This window comes from Exophiala aquamarina (assembly GCF_000709125.1).
Source record: "Exophiala aquamarina CBS 119918 chromosome Unknown aczIA-supercont1.2, whole genome shotgun sequence".
Lineage (NCBI taxonomy): Eukaryota > Fungi > Ascomycota > Eurotiomycetes > Chaetothyriales > Herpotrichiellaceae > Exophiala > Exophiala aquamarina.
The window spans coordinates 38,514-56,546 of record NW_013550586.1 but is presented as its reverse complement, the minus strand read 5'-3'; the positions used below and the strand labels follow the sequence as shown (position 1 = coordinate 56,546).

At 50.0% G+C, this 18,033-nt stretch overlaps 9 protein-coding genes across 9 annotated transcripts; 4 read left to right on the top strand and 5 right to left on the bottom strand.

The window, feature by feature from the left end:
* Positions 1 to 60: 60 nt before the first annotated feature.
* On the bottom strand, positions 61 to 2,045 carry A1O9_01877 (uncharacterized protein; the record flags this gene model as incomplete). The annotated part of the gene is made up of 5 exons (XM_013407453.1): positions 61 to 478; positions 551 to 1,116; positions 1,169 to 1,475; positions 1,526 to 1,733; positions 1,784 to 2,045. The coding sequence occupies 5 exons, from the start codon at positions 2,043 to 2,045 to the stop codon at positions 61 to 63; spliced, it is 1,761 nt and encodes a 586-aa protein (XP_013262907.1).
* Positions 2,046 to 3,949: 1,904 nt separating this feature from the next.
* On the top strand, positions 3,950 to 4,654 carry A1O9_01876 (uncharacterized protein; the record flags this gene model as incomplete). The annotated part of the gene is made up of 3 exons (XM_013407452.1): positions 3,950 to 4,025; positions 4,148 to 4,470; positions 4,532 to 4,654. The coding sequence occupies 3 exons, from the start codon at positions 3,950 to 3,952 to the stop codon at positions 4,652 to 4,654; spliced, it is 522 nt and encodes a 173-aa protein (XP_013262906.1).
* Positions 4,655 to 4,863: 209 nt separating this feature from the next.
* Positions 4,864 to 5,970, bottom strand: A1O9_01875 (uncharacterized protein; the record flags this gene model as incomplete). The annotated part of the gene is made up of 3 exons (XM_013407451.1): positions 4,864 to 5,256; positions 5,447 to 5,807; positions 5,861 to 5,970. The coding sequence occupies 3 exons, from the start codon at positions 5,968 to 5,970 to the stop codon at positions 4,864 to 4,866; spliced, it is 864 nt and encodes a 287-aa protein (XP_013262905.1).
* A 23-nt stretch (positions 5,971 to 5,993) lies between these two features.
* On the bottom strand, positions 5,994 to 6,377 carry A1O9_01874 (uncharacterized protein; the record flags this gene model as incomplete). The annotated part of the gene is made up of 1 exon (XM_013407450.1): positions 5,994 to 6,377. One exon carries the CDS (start codon positions 6,375 to 6,377, stop codon positions 5,994 to 5,996), a length of 384 nt encoding a protein of 127 aa, XP_013262904.1.
* Positions 6,378 to 7,634: 1,257 nt separating this feature from the next.
* A1O9_01873 (uncharacterized protein) lies at positions 7,635 to 8,378 on the bottom strand (the record flags this gene model as incomplete). Its single annotated transcript, XM_013407449.1, has 3 exons — positions 7,635 to 7,901; positions 8,047 to 8,193; positions 8,307 to 8,378. 3 exons carry the CDS (start codon positions 8,376 to 8,378, stop codon positions 7,635 to 7,637), a joined length of 486 nt encoding a protein of 161 aa, XP_013262903.1.
* Positions 8,379 to 8,990: 612 nt separating this feature from the next.
* Positions 8,991 to 9,740, bottom strand: A1O9_01872 (uncharacterized protein; the record flags this gene model as incomplete). The annotated part of the gene is made up of 1 exon (XM_013407448.1): positions 8,991 to 9,740. One exon carries the CDS (start codon positions 9,738 to 9,740, stop codon positions 8,991 to 8,993), a length of 750 nt encoding a protein of 249 aa, XP_013262902.1.
* A 1,995-nt stretch (positions 9,741 to 11,735) lies between these two features.
* On the top strand, positions 11,736 to 13,208 carry A1O9_01871 (uncharacterized protein; the record flags this gene model as incomplete). The annotated part of the gene is made up of 1 exon (XM_013407447.1): positions 11,736 to 13,208. The coding sequence occupies one exon, from the start codon at positions 11,736 to 11,738 to the stop codon at positions 13,206 to 13,208; it is 1,473 nt and encodes a 490-aa protein (XP_013262901.1).
* A 1,336-nt stretch (positions 13,209 to 14,544) lies between these two features.
* On the top strand, positions 14,545 to 14,970 carry A1O9_01870 (uncharacterized protein; the record flags this gene model as incomplete). The annotated part of the gene is made up of 1 exon (XM_013407446.1): positions 14,545 to 14,970. A coding segment is annotated over exon 1 (234 nt), but the record flags the coding sequence as incomplete, so codon positions are not given.
* A 986-nt stretch (positions 14,971 to 15,956) lies between these two features.
* On the top strand, positions 15,957 to 17,660 carry A1O9_01869 (PiT family inorganic phosphate transporter; the record flags this gene model as incomplete). The annotated part of the gene is made up of 1 exon (XM_013407445.1): positions 15,957 to 17,660. One exon carries the CDS (start codon positions 15,957 to 15,959, stop codon positions 17,658 to 17,660), a length of 1,704 nt encoding a protein of 567 aa, XP_013262899.1.
* Between the last annotated feature and the right edge of the window lie 373 nt (positions 17,661 to 18,033).

The following is an 18,033-nucleotide window of genomic DNA, read 5'->3' as shown; positions in this document are numbered from 1 at the left end:
CGATGAAACACATAGCAATCTCCGGAACGACTTGCTTGCTCTTCTCCATATCCCTCCCCGCTAGCAAACCGTCCTGTAAACCTTCTTCCACCAAGGCCACTTGGCCTGAATAGCTCTCTCCTCCGCAAGAATCTCCTTCAAGTTCATCTCGCGCCTGCCACTGACAACATCGATATCCCTGATGCGCTTGATGCTCGTCCTACGGACGAACTTGTACCCAAAGTAGCAGAGAATCACTAGCGGTGCGGCAAGGTAGACTTGGAAGAAGTTCTCGACGCGCTCGGATGCCGTCATGTCGCCGTACCCGACGGGAGCGAAGCCGGTCCAGAATTGTGCGATCAGCACTAGGAGGTTCATGATGAGGCCCAGATAGCTGCCGATGACACCCGCCTGTGAGCGGAACGCGAGCTCGGCCAGGGTGTGGCCGTTTGCTTTCCATGCTTGTCGGAATCGGATGTGTGCCAGGCAGATCGAGGCCCTGGTAGCTCGTGTTAGTAAAAAGCCTCGCGAACAATGTCCCAGGAATTCCGAATGACAATAGTGGACTTACCAGGTAAACAGTGCAGCCAGGCCAGAAAGTGCAATCATCCAGTTGAAGGCTTGCGTGGAAGAATCTGGACCAGCCGCCACAATGTAGCAGAGGAAGCCGAGCGATGAGCAGAGGATAATCGACACCAACGGCCTACCAGACCGGTCGATATATCCCAATATCTTTGGTGCTTGACCCCGATCTGCCAGCGCTGCCAGAGTTCTGCTGGCTCCGTAGATGGAAGAGTTTCCGACAGAAAGGACGGCGATAAGAATAACGCAGTTCATGATCGAGGGCACTGCTGAGATACCGGCGTTCCGGACTGCAATGACGAACGGGGATGCGTTGGCGTCCTGCGAGCTGGCGCCGTTCAAGAGAGCGGGGTCGTTGTATGGAACCAGTACTCCAACAATGGTGAGTGAGACCATGTAGAACAGTGCGATTCGCCAGAAGACCTGTTTCACAGCCTTTGGAAGGGCGACACGTGGATTCTCCGTCTCTGCCGCTGCTAGACCGACCAGCTCGGTCCCTGAGAAAGAGAAGGCAGCTGTGACAAAGACGGAGCATAGACCTTTGAATCCATGGTTCTGTAAAACTGTCAACCATTCATGCCGTGTAAGAAGAGTAGTGAATCCTTACAAATGCCCCAGGGTCATACCAATAGCGAGCGCCAATGTATCCTCGATCATCCCCAGGAACACCACCAGTGTTGATAATGATACCAAGCAAGACAAAGCCAATCACAGCGAATACTTTGATGATCGAGAAAACAAATTCGGCTTCACCATATCCACGTACTCCGAAAAAGTTGATGGCGATAATGACAACCAGGAAAACGGTGACCCATGCGGCTCCGTTGGTAGACCTGCTTCCAGGCCAAAATTCGAGTGTGATCGATGCTGCGACAATTTCCAAAGGGAGAGTAATCATCCACTGAAGAGCGTAGCTAGCCGCTGTCAGCCACAATGAGACCAAGCTGCGTGAGTGAGAACTCACTTCCAGCCCATCGCAAATCCCCATGCTGGATCCAGGAAACGACTTGAATATGCCGAAAATGAACCAGCCACAGGAAAGGCGACGGCAAGCTCACCAAGAGCATGCACTGTGCAGAATAGCATGACTCCAATTAAGCCATATGCAATAATTAATGAAGCCGGTCCGCCATTAGCTAAGGCGGAGCCTGAACCAACAAATAGACCAGTGCCTGTCATATTGTGAGCGAGAACTTCAACCCCGTATCCAGGCTAATCATACCGATTGAACCACCAATAGCAATCATCTGCAGATGTCGAGGCTTCAATTTCATGGCCAGTGCAGGCTCAGCTGGCTGTTGATCCGGTAGTGGTTTCCCGTTTGCGTCCACCGCTTCTGTGGTCACGCGGGCATTGGGGTTTCTTTTGAAGCTGTCTACGAAACGTCCCATTGCCGTTGGTGCCCTTGGAAACTCGATGTTCCCCTCAGTCATGTCGGATCGAGGAGCTGGGCTCTCGGCCTTGGCTTCAATGTCCTTCTCCATGGTGTAGGTCTTGATGTAGGATGCTATGAGTTCCGAAAGAGCTCTTGTTGGGCATCAGCAGAATACTCTGAAAGGAACAAGATGCTAGAATGACAGCAAAGTGGACGTCTGAAGATTTAAAAGAAGACGGCGAAGCAAAACACTCATCAAAGATAAGGTAACCCCCAAAAAACAGGAGCATTCAACATCGAATCGGTCCTTCCCGAGTGGGACGTACTGAATTCTTCATGGGTTGGTTACATTTGGCGATCGGTACCTAGCACGTTGGCCACAAGAAAACTCCCGCCAAAAGCACCAAGGGAGTCGTGGGTCCAGGGCGAATAATTTGCACAATGTGCGTATCGATCTAAGATCTTTGCAAGCATTCATTGTTGCGGAGGCGGCTATTACGGCATGGTGCGTGAGATTCGAGGTCAAAAACCGAGTGGCGATCAGGCTGACCCTCAAATGGCCACAACTCGGTCTCCACCGAAGAGGGTTTTTTCACACTAAATGGATTGTCAATTGATCACCTCATAACATATTCCGTTATCAGGGTGGAAACTCGGGGCTGAGAGGTTGCGATGCTATGCATTTTAGCCGATGGTAGCCTTCCATTGTTGCAACCAGGACCTACTCGGGTGAGGTCGATCTTGCATCCTCATGAGTTCACCCGCGGGCGATATAGGCAAAGAGTCATAGAATAGTAGGCCATGGGCACTTGTCTGCAGCTCAAAGACGCGGAAATACCAGCTAGTATTGCTACATCCCCGAGGGCGCTGGCAGGAAATGCCCTGGGCAGAGATTGGGGGCAGAAGAATTCAATGGGCGAAAACAAGCTTCAGAATCAAGGCTGTCTATGCGCAGGATTAGGAGCTTAGTCTGAAAATCTTTTTATTGCTCAAACGGCCGCCCTCAGCCATTAAGATAACAGGATGATATTCGACTGGACGCAATCTCTGTTTCCATAGACTAGATATCGTTGTAGGCTGTAACACCGACTGCAGTAATCAAAAGGTCTCAGCCTCGTGCATGTGAGCTTAGCCCTGGCGACCTGGCGGCTGGTAGCCCCTCGCTTATCACTAATGCTTAAAGCCTCAGGAACGGAAAATCTCTGCACCCGAGAGGCTTTTTAAAATTTTCTGGATCGAATTCTTGGCACAGTGTCGGCTATCGGATATCGGGTCAGTTCACCACGAAAAGCCGTCATCTGCATCACCCCCGAGGCACAGCCTTCAGGGTTGTCCTTTTCTTTCTCATCGTTCCATGCTGTTGTCACTGAGTTTGTGTGCCTGAGCCCCTTTTTCTAGCCAGATTCACCCTGATTCATTGCGATAAGGCTGAGAATTGACGCTCTCGTTCTCCTGACTCAGGGGACCTCCACAATCTTAGTTGATCACGTGATCGGACTTTACGCCTTGGTTTGCAGCCACAGAAAGACTGCTTTTGCGGGAGATAACAATGGCTGACTGGGCTAATCCACCAATGCTGATTTGGTCAGATTGCTCTACCAGAATACCACCCTGAGGTTCAGACTGCTGCGGCCGCTCGGTCCTGGGAACACGTGACTGCGTGTAAATCTCGTGAACTCTCGCTTCTGCAGCTGCAGTGCAATTGGCTGCAGCATCACGACGCCAGGCAACAGTCCGTCCCAGCCAATGACATGGAGGACTAGAAAACGCCAACTTCTCTCCCTCGCGTTCAACGCCTGAATACGAAAGTTACTGCTTTGATCGTGATTGAAAGAACGCCCTAGAGTATGAGGGGCAGAAAGGACGCCCGTAAGTATATTAACGTGCTTCTCGCACGGCCTTCCTGTGCTGGTTCTGTCTTCATTTCACCATTCTCCTAGGCGAAGGCTCTTACAAAAGCTATATCATATCATTGAACATATTAAGTTGGTTTTGTCACAGAGCACCTGCACCATGGCCAAAACCTGGACCCCACCCAAAGACGGCACTCCATGTTGGATCAATGTACTTGCTACTGACGTCCCTCGAGGTGGGTATCGCCCTCTTTGCCCGAGCCAACCCAACCTTGCCTATGTTCCTTGAAACCATTCCAGGATCTTCTATTTCCCAGTTCCCATTTCAAGTCTCTCAGTCCACTCCGACATTCACTAGAAATCGCACTGAAAAAACAACCCATCAATGACTGCCAAAGCTTCTTACCATGGAACAGTGAGCTAACACTACTTGTCTCTCTCTGCACAGCCAAGAAGTTCTACTCGGAGGTCTTCAACTGGACATTTCCACGCCGTGAATCCCACCATGGCAAACCATTAGACGAAAACGAAATCGCATTGTTCGAAGCTCCCGGCCAGCCATGTCCAGGCGGTGGCATCACGCGAGTGTCCCAGGAAGAATGGGCTGCCAATCGGAGCGGGTTGAGCAGGAAAGGCGTTGTGCTATACCTATATGTGGACGATATTAATGCTTGGGAAGAGGTGAGACCTTTGACAGTTCACCAGCTGTGGAATCCATCAAACAGCGTCTGACTTGAGCCAGAAAATCGTTTCGAACGGCGGCAAGAAAATGTCTGGAATTGAACCCGAGGGTGAGATGGCGCTCATGCAACATTTTGAGGACACCGAAGGCAACTACCTCGGTATCTATAGCATGAAAAAATGAACGAGAGACAAAACTGTAATGCTGGAACGACGCTGTTGGGCCTCGCATATTGGCATGAATTTGATGAGTGCTATCACAGGTTTCGTAGAAGCCGCTCGCTTTTTGGCACCGAAATAATAATTTTGCAAGCATGGCTGTTTCGCTGGTCCTCTTCCAGTCCAGTTTCTGCTCAACCATCTCCTCGTCCCCTCGCCAATCCATTGCTTGGCTTAGTAGGTAAACTCTCTCACCATGCCGTCTCCTTTGCCCCCAGCAAACTTCATGTTTCTCCACCTGTAGTAGAACCTCAAGGTCAAGCAGCCAGTAGCAACAAAGAACAATAGCGCGGCATTTGTCCAGTGGCCACTGGGGTAGCCTTGTTTCTTCTCATTCGCCTTGTAAATCCACACACCCACAATCTGGCCAGGGGCGCCGAACGAGATGTTCATAGCAAGGGCGAGACCCACTGTGCGGTGGAGTGGAGGTTGTTGCTCAGCCAACCAAGAAGCGGGGGAATGCAAGCAAACGAGCCCGTGGCCGCAACGATCAAGCATCCATAGCGCTCTTTGTAGGCTGTCGGTGGTAGCAGAGCCGAACCCATGAAGCCGGCTGCTCCGATCGTGCTGAACACCGTCGAGTGCAGCGACCGTGCGTTGAAGTGGTCAGCAGACCATGCGGCCCCCAGTGTGAACACGTAGGCCACAGCGTAGGGAGGTGTTGTCATTAATTGAGCGCGCAACGAAGTGTACCCCAGTCCAGCGGTAATGGTCGGAGTGAACAGGGACAGCGAGGAAACGGGGCCGAGATTCCCACGTAAATCGCATAATGGGCATAAAGTCGCCAGTCTGTAAGTGTGGCTTTCGCTGTTTGCCAGTCCAAAGACTTGGCAGTGCCCTTGGAGCCCTCCGTTGCAAGTCGACGGGCCGCGAGTTGTTTTTCGTCGGCCGTCAACCATGCGGCCTCCTCTGGGTAGTCTGGGAGTAAGAACCAAACAGAGACAGCCGAGAGGATGCTTGGCAAGCCTTCCAGAATAAATAGCCACCTCCAGGCAGACATGCCAGCAGTTTGATTCATATGTCCGACTCCGAATGCAATGGCACCACCAAAGGCGCCAGCAAGTGTCGCACTGGCTAGAATTATGGCAACCTGCAAACTTCGTTTCTCACTACGGTACCTGTGCGTCCTTGTTAGTCAAGCCACAGCCGACTCTGCCTCAGGGCAACCTACCAAAAAGCCAAGTAGTACACTAAGCCAGGAAAGAGGCCGGCCTCGAACACGCCTAGCAAAAAGCGAACAACCGTGACACTGGCGTAGCTGTGCGTTCCGCCGAGGCCCATGGTACAAGCACCCCAAGACAGCATCAAAAAGGCGATCCAGCGACTGGGCTTGAATTCCTGAGGAAATAATTTGACGGGACCTCGAAGACGGCGTAGGCGATCAGAAAGACCATCAACGCGATGATATATTGGTAGTTGGTCACGCCCGTGTCGGAGAGGAGGTCATCCTTCGTTTGAGAATTGAGAGTTTTGGCGTTCCCGATGTTGGAGCGATCCAGATAGCAGAGCAGGTAGATGAAGGCGGAGAGAGGTATGATTCTCACGTCTTGCTTGAACACCAAGGCCGCATTCTCAGCTGCGGATATGCCTGAGGCAGCGTGTTCCACCGGCACATCCCGAGGTGCCGAATACTTCTCGATGTCGTCGCCATGGACGGATGTCTGGTCGTGCTGTTTCGAGTCAGTCATGGTTGCAAGAACCAAGCTATTTAGCGTTGAATCTTGCTAAGAGGAAAGCTCTTGGGCGTGAGCACTGGCGGCATTTGTAGTTTTATGTGCCTCTCTAATTGTCACTGTTGGGGGCCCACACCACGATGAACATAATGGATTTGTTCTCCGTATCTTTCCGACTGTTGGGGACACGCTCCGCGTTCACTCGTCTCTGTGGTATACACACATGCAGTCGGCAGTTGATTGGGTAGTAGGTATTGCCTTCCCTGGGTAGGCGATGGAACGAGCGGTTGCGTGGGTTGTTACGTTGAAAACTTGTGCAGGAAACCTGCCGATACCCGTTTCAACGAATCATCAGGCGTCGGACGGCGGAGCCGCACGCCGATGAAAACCCCCATTATAGCACCCGAAAGCCTAAATTGGCTGTCTGCTGACCCAGCCGCTGTTCAATGCCGACGAAATAGCTGCGATGGGGATATCACTTTAGGAATACTACTAAGACAAATCTTATTTCTCGTTTATCTTTTAAGTTAGTAATGAGTTCACCCTAACGAGCTGGCAATAACTATTAGTACTTTCTTCTCTCTTCTTACCTATTAGACTAATCCTATATATCCTTTGTTTTAAGAATTGTATTAGAAGAGTAAATGATATCATTAACCTTAATAAGGTTAACATTAAGCGCTAAGATAAGCTGTCTATTATGTTGTGATTAGTTAGTTTTTAGTAAGCTACCTGAAAAACGCGTTAAGCTTGTCTCCATCGACTCTGAAACAGGGCATCCATATGTGAGGTCGAAGAGAGGCCATGGATATACGTGTACGGACAGCGCAATCTAACAGCAGATTCTAATTGAGCCGGGAAGGGCTCGTCGGGCTGGTCAAGCCAAGTCTGAAAATTAGTTTCCCTAAATGTTGCTTATTCTTTCGAGGCAGGAAGGGATGGACGTTGCTCATTAATGTTAGCATTCTGTTCGTTTTGAGGGACAACTATACATGCATGGACTTGCCCTCACAGAATCTGACAGCATCCCAAGGTGATTGTCTCACAACTAACACTAAATCATCTTCGCCTAGGCAACTACTTCGCGTTCTAGGGCACTATCAAATCGATGAGGGTAATGAGACTGGCCCAAATCGCCTTCACCATTAACCAAACATCAGTGTGTTGGCAGCTTCAATCCTCTAGTGTCATCTCGTCTGCCAATGACCAGAACTTAGACCAGTCATGATCCGTTTCCCCTGCAATGATGCTGTGTCTAGATCTTCAAAAATCTCACGATAGCCCCTCGACGTGCTTCGTAGTGACGGCGGCCTCAACCTGTTCCTTGTACCCATTCAGGTCATCATCGTGCTTCTGAGGTTTCTCATTGTCACTCCCCATGTGATCCTGAGTCACTTCGGCTTCTCCGACCTCATTGCCACAAAGTGCACCAACGCTCTCAAGTGGGAGACCTCGTGTGTCCGGGAGGACAAAGTATATGAGCACAGCTGCCACTGTTGATGGACAGATGAAGCAAAGATAGAACTTCCATCCAATGTCCTGAAATGCAACAGATGACATTCATAAGGGCCAATCCGGATGTGCTAATAGCCATTTCTTTGGACCTAATGTGTGTTGGGAAAATTTCTCCTAGGTACACATACTGTACACCTCCGAGGCTGCATTCTAGGACAAAGATAAACACATAGCACATTGCCACTGCAGCTTGAAGTGCTGATTCATTCAGATTGGCAAGAACTTCTGGAGAGCTTGCGTAAGTTGCTACCAATCCAGCTTCAGCACATCCACAGAAGCCTCCAGCAAAGTACAATGAGTTCATCAGGCCCAAAAGCTAGTTGGAATCGGCACGCTGGTGAAGGCCGAATGAGAGAACTTTGGTAGCATGGCGGTCAGCATTGACCCAAGATGTTATTGCAAATAACACTGCACAGGCGGGCGACTTACAAAGGATGGCTGGGCGGCGACGATGGCGATGACTGCATTGGCATATCCAAAGACTAGTGATCCGATGGCCATGATAAGCAACATAAGGATGTTGTATAGACGACATTGGCGTGCATGATAATGCTCTGGTTGAGGAATTGGCTGAGAGGAGGGACCATGCATATTGGGCAGAACAAATGACTGGATATGAAGTTTGATGAAACTGCTTTTGCAAATGGTGTCCTCATCACCTCAGGCATCATGTGCATCTTAAGTAAACCAAGCCCAAAGTCTTAAGTTTCGTGGTCCCCGAAATCCAATCCCCACGAGGAAATGGATCAGCAACCCCGCCACACAGTGCCGAGTACATTTGATTTCTCCAGATCGTTGTACCGAAGACAACAGCCTTGTCTAGACCTCCTCTCTCGGCCATTCAGCTTAGATTCGCAGCCTGTTTACATTAAAGGGGCCCGAATTCACACCGAGTTTCCTCTGAATCACGAGTGCCACAAGGCCTCGGAAAGCAATTCTTGGTTGAGCCTGGACTGATCTTGATGAGTGGCATTCCGCTTTCCCCTTCAATGTGCCAGATCGTAAGGCCTGTACCATCTCTGTGACCCGATCAAGTCCATGGAATAGAGTCATTTTAACTTTGAGTCCGTACCTAGCATACTCTGAGCATCTCGTGGGAACAATCGGTACCCGCTAGCATGGAATCTTTGACTGTAACATCGCGGAAACGAGATCGAAGATAGAGATTGTCGTTTGCTGCGGACAAGCAACCTGCATCATGGTGCCGTGACATCTAGTCACGGCGCAGGAAGTTACGGTAGCTGTGGAGTGAGCACTCAAGTTCAATGTAGCGTCTGCTCCGGAAGCCCCGGCGATCTCTTGTACTTTAGCGACAGGTGTCTCTTGGCCTTCTCTCGCATCAATCACATAATTTGCCCCCACAGTTGTGCATAATCCAAGAGCTGCATCCTGAGCATCGATACCTATTGCCTGAATGCCCCTCACCCGTGCAAATTGCACTCCAAGGTGTCCTAGACCTCCACCAGCTCCAACGATCGCGAGAAATCCACCTGATACGAGCCTACTAGTCTTGACTGCACAATATATCGTACAACCTGCACACGCCAGTGCGGCACCTTCTGCGAGGTTTACATTGTCCGGAATCAAACAAGTGGTCCTGCTGTCTGCGACGTGATAGTCGGAGAAGGCGCCGTCCACACCTAGCCCGATAGCCCCTGTCGTATGTTTGCAGTATTGAACTTGATCTTCAGGCCCACGACAGTCCTCACAGTGTCCACATGGATTGAGCGGCACTCCACTCATCGCACGATCACCGGCTTTAAAGTTCTCCACGGCACTTCCCACTTCGATCACGAAACCGGAGCCTTCGTGCGACGCTGTGATTGGCAACGTCGCAGAAAGTGTTCCATCAATGACTATCATATCGGTGTGGCAAAGGGATGCCACCACTGTCTTGATTAACAGATCATACGGCCTCAACGTTCGAACTGTCTTGACCTAGCGTAGCTCATAAGGCTTTCTCGGTTCTATCAAAGAAAGCTCAATGCTCACAGATGCTTCCGCAAGGAATAATAACTCACCAACAACCTGCACAGAAGTCATCATGGGCGGAAGTCAAGGGGCACCATGTTTCTGCCAGTCGAATCGCTGCCAGGTAGATCTGTCTGATGCTGGGAATTGCCAGTCTGAACAGTGAATTCTCTCTGTCGCCAGCTGTAGAGACGGAGGTCCGGCAAGAACAGTACCTAGACGTGGCAAGTAGTTGTACAACAGCCAAGAGAGCCCCTTTGTATCGCAGTGAGTGATCTATATTTCAGCCTTGAATTGTGTAGGGGAGAGAGAGCTTTCGGTAGTTAAAACGTATTGACCGTCACACTCAATGCGAAGTCGCTGGGCTCAAGATTCTGCCGTGTTGGCTTCGCTCGAACGGTTCGGCGATTTTAGATCGCCCGCTGAAGTGTGCCCTTGGTGAAATTAACTTCCAACCAGATATAGGAGTGGGCCTAACGGATCATTCGGTACACTACCCCTCGTCATTTGCACAGTTGTCCGGAGTCGATCGAACTTCTCGGCTGGATGTTCAAGCTTAGCTTCTCAGGGCTGGCATATGGCTAGGAGGGAGGTCAACATGTTTATTCACCTTGATGGCATCCTCTCCCGCTTAGCAACGCTCAAAGCTGGGTAAAGTCAATCATTGCATTCTCGCAGTGCCTTTCAAGTCTAGATGCCGTCGAATAAGCCTTCCGAACTTTCAAGCCAGAACAAACTGGGCCAAGAAATGGCAGGGAAATTCTTAGGCCAGCAGTTCTATGACAACATAGTTTCTAGAATGGTGAGTTGGTGCTTCACACACATGCATTTACTATGCTCCAGCGAAGGTAGGGTCCGGGTCTTCACTATAGATTTACCTACCTAATTAGGACTAGTACAAACGGATTATATTAATCTGGAGCTAAGTACAGTTAGCACTAGGCGAGTAGTCATCTATTTTATATAAGCACTGTCTCTACTTGGTGCTGCTTGGCACCTAGCTTGGCACTCTTTGGATTGCTTAGTCATCCTACGATTCCTTGGGGTCCTTTGGGTCCTTGATAGACCTCGAGGACCTGGACCCATTAAAGACCCGGACCCCTCCTTCGCTGACTAGCATTATAGGACCGCCTTGAGAGAGGTTAAAGACAGTTAGTATAGGGGGATTTAGTTATATTCTCCTCTTTTATATAAAAGCTACTAAGGCTGCGTGGTGGCTAACAAGAAACTTGAACGGGTTAGGGTTAGTAATTCTTGGTAGGGATGAAGTTACAAGCCTCCAGGTCTTTGTCTACAAACGGCACGTCGCCGAGCAAACTTCAAGTTTGTCTTTCTTATTGCGGATATCGATTAGCTCCTTGGTAGCGCCGCATCTACTACCACGAACTAGGAATGTTCTTGGGCCAGAATGCCTCGCCTTTAACAATCAACCAACATCCTCCCCAATCAAACTCCGAGGCCAAGTCCCCTTTTCCAAAATCCAACAACCCTGTGACCATGCACCTGCTCCTCTTGGTACGCACGTTGATGAGAGACGGAGTACTCCGTACGAAGTAAGCTAGTCACTGATGATAACCTTCCAGTGTTATCTCTTAGATGGTGAGATTGCACATCTCCAAGGCCTTCTGAAGCACACCTACACAATCTTTCTTCTCCATGATTCAGACTTTTTCTGTGCACGAACTGTCCCTCGGGGGTTAGTTCGACAATTAGAAATAGCTATATCAACGCGCTTCACAACTCTTATCAACGTTTGAGAGCTCTTTTCCGTGTCATTCTTCACATTTAACCTCACCATCGTTGCGGCATCGATCGAGTAAACGTGCCGAAGTCATGACTGGGGATATGCACGACATCAAGGTGTCTCATCACAATCACCAGGCAACCATGTCCAACCAAATGAAGTCTGCTCACCTTGCCGATACCATGGAGGTTGAGAAGCCTCCACTGAAGCCGTTCACTGTCTGGTCGGCCATGTCACTGGGCTATTCGATCTCCAATTCCGGCTTGGGTATGGTGCTGGTCGTTGGAAGCGCAGCTTTCGGCGCGGGACCCCTGTTCATCTACGGCACTATTCTGATCACCGCCATTACCTTCTGTGTTGCCATCACATTGGGTGAGCTGGCCTCAGCTTATCCGCATTCGGGTGCTCAGTACTTCTATGTTGCAGAGCTTGCATCCGAGCAAAAACGTCGCTTTTTGTCGTACATGACAGGCATTATCTCCTGGGCAGCAGTTGTCTGTATCGGCGCTTCGGCGTGCTCGGCACTCTCAAATACTACATTCGCCCTCATTGCACTCACACGACCTGACTTCGAATATAAGCAGTGGATGGGCTTTCTCGTGTTTGTGGGGGCCAATTGGACCGCTACTATAATGGTCATTTTCGAGCGCTTCATCCCAGTTATGTCCAGTAGCTTTGTGTACATCTCCCTCTCACTGATGGTGGCAATATTCATCACCTTGTTAGCCTCAAACACTGAAAAGGCCTCTGTCGGACTGGTGTTCGGGACAGAAGGATACTTCAACGTGTCAGGTTGGTCCAATGGTGTTGCCTTCATGATTGGCATCAGCAGCGTCAACTGGGGCTTTTCATGTCTTGACGCTGCCACTCACTTGGCCGAAGAGATCCCAGAGCCACGGAGGAACATTCCGAAAGCGTTGCTTTGGACCGTCGGCATGGGCTTTATCGTTGCATTTCCAATAAACATTGCCGTCTTCTTCAAAGCGCCTGACCTGGAGAATACATTCTCCATTCTCGGGGTTCTATATGCGGCTTACAGTGACAACGCGACTCCCGCCCTCGCGTTAGGCGCTTTCATGGTTATCGCTACATGGGGTGCTGTAATTGGAATGCATACTTGGCAATCAAGGATTGTATGGTCGATGAGTCGTGACAGAGCATTTCCCTTCCACAGCAGGATGAGTCGGATTGCACCGGCGCCGTTCCGTACTCCTCTATGGGCTATCCTATGGGGTTCATGCTGGATCACAATCTGTGGCTTTCTTTATCTCGCATCGACCACCGCTTTCAATTCATTCATCTCGGCTGGGATTATTCTCCAGTACATGAGTTATGCAGCGCCCGCGGTGCTCTTGTTGAGAGCGCGTCATGGCAGCTTTCCGAAAGGGCCTTTTTGGTGGCCTAGATTTGGCCCAATCGCCAACCTTGTCGTCGTCATATGGACGGTGATTATTACAGTATTCTATTCCTTCCCTCTGTTTTTACCTGTCGAAGTGAGCGCCATGAACTATGTTGTTTGCGTGCTGGTATTTGCATATCTGTACGCAGGGGCTTACTGGGTTTTCTATGGCCGCAAACACTATCGCTTGGTGGATCTTTCAGCCATCCTTGATTGAGTCTTCATATCTCGTATGTAATTATCTATCTATCTCTGCATACAGTACGGCCATGCAATCCTGCCTGCCCTACTAGGGCGCCTTTGGCATTGGTATCATGTAGTTTCATACTTCTAGCAGAACGTTAGATGTCAACCACCGTATATGGGGTATTTATGTAGCCCCTACTGATGCCACTACATCATTTCCAATTATTTTCCAGCAGCCGTTCAGATCTAGAATTTCGTTTTCAACAGATCCTAGAATCTCTGCGAATTCGGTGACCTTTTCATCCTCGAAGGCTGCGTAGACTGCATTGATCCACCTCAACTCCTTATCTGTGCATAAGTTCAGGACCAATACTTCCAAACGATTCTTTATACCTGATAGGCTGACAGTGAGATAGCTCGAAACGAACAATACGAATAGCGGTTTCACGGCCAAAGAGTTTTGAGTATTTTTCGAATTCTTTGACCGCGGTGCAATTGACCCATCCATCGTTGCGACCAGTTGCTCCGGGGGATATGTAGTTCTCTGACATCAATTACGGTGACATTGCTTGATACCGCGTGATGCAGCAAACGCCAAGCAATACCTTAACCGGTGATTGCTAGAGCGATGACAACGACCTCTCGATGTGTTGGTAGATTTTTGTTGCGTGAGATGCGACAGGTTGGAAGGCTGCTGCTAGGCACAAGTTGTTGGGTTAGGGTCAGGTAAGCCTGGGTTACGGGTGAAACTACACATTGTCGTGCATCGCCAAGCGCCAGTGATATATCTCTCAAAGCGTGGTTGCGTATAGAGCCGAACGGTGGTGATGAGGACGTCACGAACTGGTCCCGCTTATTGTACGAAGGTTTATCTCAAGCAACAGTGCCGAGAAATATGGCGTAACTACAATCATATGTACTGGCATCCAACTGGATCTATGGTCAGAGAAGAGGAAGTTATGGGCGCCGCTTTCGGGTGACGTCCGCCCAGCCGTCGTGGAGGTTATGAATACCTCATGCGTGACTACTTGTTACTTTCCTCGTAATAGCAACTTGAGCTTTTGGCACACCAACAGCGCTGCCCTGTCGAGATTGGAATATATGAGCCTGAAGTACCTCTAAACAGTGGCTTAGGGCGGATTTCTGCGAGGTATGAGATAGAGAAGCACTGCTTCTGGCTCTGACAGCGGCGAATGAGGCTCGGGCCGAACACGCAGCACGCTTCCTGTCCAATAAGTACTAACATGCAAGACACGACGGCAGCAATGCGGTATACCTGGGAACAACACCTTTAATATATCAAATTTCCTAAATCTCCAAAGGATCGTCCAGTCTTCATGGTCGCAGCAGTTTTTGGAAAACAAACAGTGAGCGCAACACTGCCCAACATGCCTAAGGTGATATGCTCTGCACTAGATGCTGGGTCTTTGACCCTCCCAGAGAAGTAATCAATCCCGCCAGCCTCAGAAGGTCGTATCACAGTGCCGTCACTGAATCTTCCAATCCAGCATACAAACATCGAGACTGGCAGGCTGACACGCATTTTCTTCGATCTCGGCATGCGCCATGATCTGACGAGGTATCCACGTGATCTCCAGCAGTGCCTCCGACATCGCATGCGGTTGAATACAGGTCAGGACATTGTGTCCTCTCTTAAACAGGGTGGCCTCGAATCTGAAGTCATTCACCATGTCATCTTCAGTCACCAGCACTATGACTATATTGGGGGCCCGTCGGATTGCCAAAGGCCGAGGACAAAGTTCATTGTAGCGCCGGATTCTCTTGGACTGCTTGTCCCGAAGGATGGTGAGCTGGCCGTCAAATCGCGTCTTCTTGGCAATAACCTTAGTGTCTTACACGGCTCCAGGGCCCTGTTCTAGTCCGAGCCAGAATGGTATCTATTTGCGAACCGCGCGAAGTGACCCTCCTTCGCCCGGGCGGGTCCCTGTCCGCTGTATATTCTATCACCGACTAGCTCTATCCGTAAATTACCTTGGCAATACAAGGACATAATCTAGCCAAGGCCTTACCGCAGGCAAGCAAGTTTAGTGCAGGAATATAATGTAGAAAGGGTCCAAGGGGTTTAACGTGGAAGTAGAAAACGCGTTTAGGGAGTACCTATAACAATGCGAAAAGGATGTCAAAACAGACAATCCCCAGAAGAGATACAAAGCTTATCCCGAACTACACTCTATTCTATGTTTATAAAAGCCCATTCTGCCTGCTACGCCTCAATTCCATCACTTGCACCTCTAACCTTTCCGTAGGTGCATACGGACCGCAGATGAGCTTAGCGCAGCGACAATCCTACACGATCTCTCAGCATGTCTGAAGAGTGCCAAGAATTAGCTTTACAAGGCTTGTCATGTCTTGTCACTCAATCAAGCACGTAAGTCTCACTGCGTGCTAAATACTTGGGGCTTTATTGGACCGATGAACAGCGATATTGCCACATTATCTCTAAGCATGTACGAAGAATGCCAAGAATTAGCTTTACAATGCTTGCCATGTCTTGTTATTCAATCAAGCATCTCATTCTCACAGCGTGCTGAATACTTGGGGCTTTATTGGATCGGTGAACAGGGAAAGCTGATTGTGGCAGGAGGCTGTCATGCCTCTATCCTTGTGACACCAACGAGACCCCATTAGGTATATAGACCTGACCATTGCACCGCAAATTATAATGGCTCTGCATCTTTCGATCTGGTACTGCTGAATTACTCTTCAAACGTGGACGGTATCCTGCTCTTCCACTCTCAGTTTTGCAGCATCGGCAGCCATGGCTCCATCAATCACAGCCAAGTACGACTGGATCCTTGCCTTGACCACAATCGCCTTCGTCTTTAGTGCCCTGGGCAATGGCGCAAACGATGTCGCAAACTCGTACGCAACTTCAGTCGCTGCACGTACACTTACCATGCCCCAGGCTGGTGTTCTGGCCGCGTGTACAGAGTTTGTGGGTGCCACCGCCCTCGGCTCTCGTGTCACTGCTACAATCAAAAGCGGCATCATTTCCTTGGATCGATTCACGGACCGGCCTGGAACTCTCATGCTAGCCATGGGCTGTGCGGAGGTTGGGAGTGCTTCCTGGCTTGCCATCAGCAACACAATTGGCTTCCCAGTGTCAACAACCCAAACTATCGTTGGGTCTCTCGTTGGAGTAGGCTTTGCCTCACAATCCAAAATTACGTGGGAATGGAAGAAGGGAAGTGTTTCTCAGACCGCGGCATCGTGGGGTGTGGCACCACTTATCGCAGCAGGGTTTGCTGCATTCATTTTCGGGACCTTGAAGTACAGCATTCTTGATCGACAGGACTCGTTCAAGAAGGCGATGCGAGCCATCCCTTTCTATATAGCTTTTACATGCGCTATCCTGGCTTTATTCATTGTTGTCGAAACTCCTTCAGCACCCTCTTTGGAAGAGTTCGGAGCCGGCAAGGCTGTGGGGGTTATTCTGGGTGTCTTTTTTGGAGTTCTCGCTATTGCATACACCTTCTTCATCCCATACTTTGAACGTCGACTTGTCAAGATGGATGCTCGCGTCAAATTCTATCACCTACCTCTCGGGCCGTTGCTGAAGAAGGAAAATCCTCCACTCTACTTTCCCGGTCGCGCAGATGGGAGTTATGTGACCGACTACTATGCGAGCCCCTATGCCAGTTCCGCAGAGACCACCTCTTCAGACAGCGTTGTCAGGGGCGAAAAGGCGGAATCTACGAGTGCGAATACTAATAAAATTGACGATTCCTCGAAACTCGAGAACGGTTCCCAGGGCGTCCAGCAGCGCAAGCGTGCCTTGGAACCCGAAGAGCGCTTTCTTCAACCAGTCCGACACCTACCCATACACCACCCACGACGGCTTTGGGGCTATGTTAAGTTTATTCTTCTTCAAGGTGTGACTCGTGACTGCGTCACGCACTCCGATGAAGCGCTCCACGGTGTCCATAGCCGCGCCCCTAAATATGATATCCGTGTCGAACACCTATGGACCTACTGCCAGGTGTTGTCGGCAATGTTGATGTCAATTGCGCACGGTTCCAACGACGTTGCCAACGCTGTGGGCCCCTGGGTCGCCTCTTATCAGACCTTCAGATCAGGCGAAGTCAACTCGAAAGCGCCGACCCCCGTCTGGTTCCTTGTTATCGCCGGCCTGTTGCTAGGCACTGGCTTTTGGTTTTATGGTTACAACATCATCCGCGCACTCGGCAACAGGATTACTCGTATGTCGCCAACACGAGGCTTTAGCGCCGAGCTTGGCGCTGCAATTACTGTGCTAATGGCGTCGAGACTTGCCTTGCCAGTCAGCACTACCCAATGCCTTACTGGTGCTGTTGTTGGGGTTGCGCTCATGAATTATGATGTTGGTGCGGTAAATTGGAAGCAAGTCGTCTGGATTTTCAGTGGGTGGGTATTAACTCTGCCTTGCGCGGGGCTGATCGCTGGGTTGGTTTGCCTCATGGCTCTCAACACTCCACACTTTTGAGGTTGGTGCAGACTTCTGAAGATAGAGTTTTATGCCACAATCGCAAGCGGGACTTGGCGCCAAGGCTGCTAGCTACGTAGATAGACTAGTCCTGCCACACCCTCACACTGGGACAATACCATACCACTCACCCCTACCAATCTTTTATTACACCCACATCTCTATTCCTCCCCACAGGTCAACGTCTCATTCCGTGGTCGCTTTCTAATTTGAAATTATCTAGGACATCTGGTTGCATGGAAGACTACCAGTGCTTGCGTTGCTCCTGGCTAGCAGCGCTGGACTTCCTTACAGGAGGTGAGATTCACTTCTCCTCGACACATGGGCCAGATGGGAGAATCGATCGATTCGATATCCAATCCTGCCGATGGAA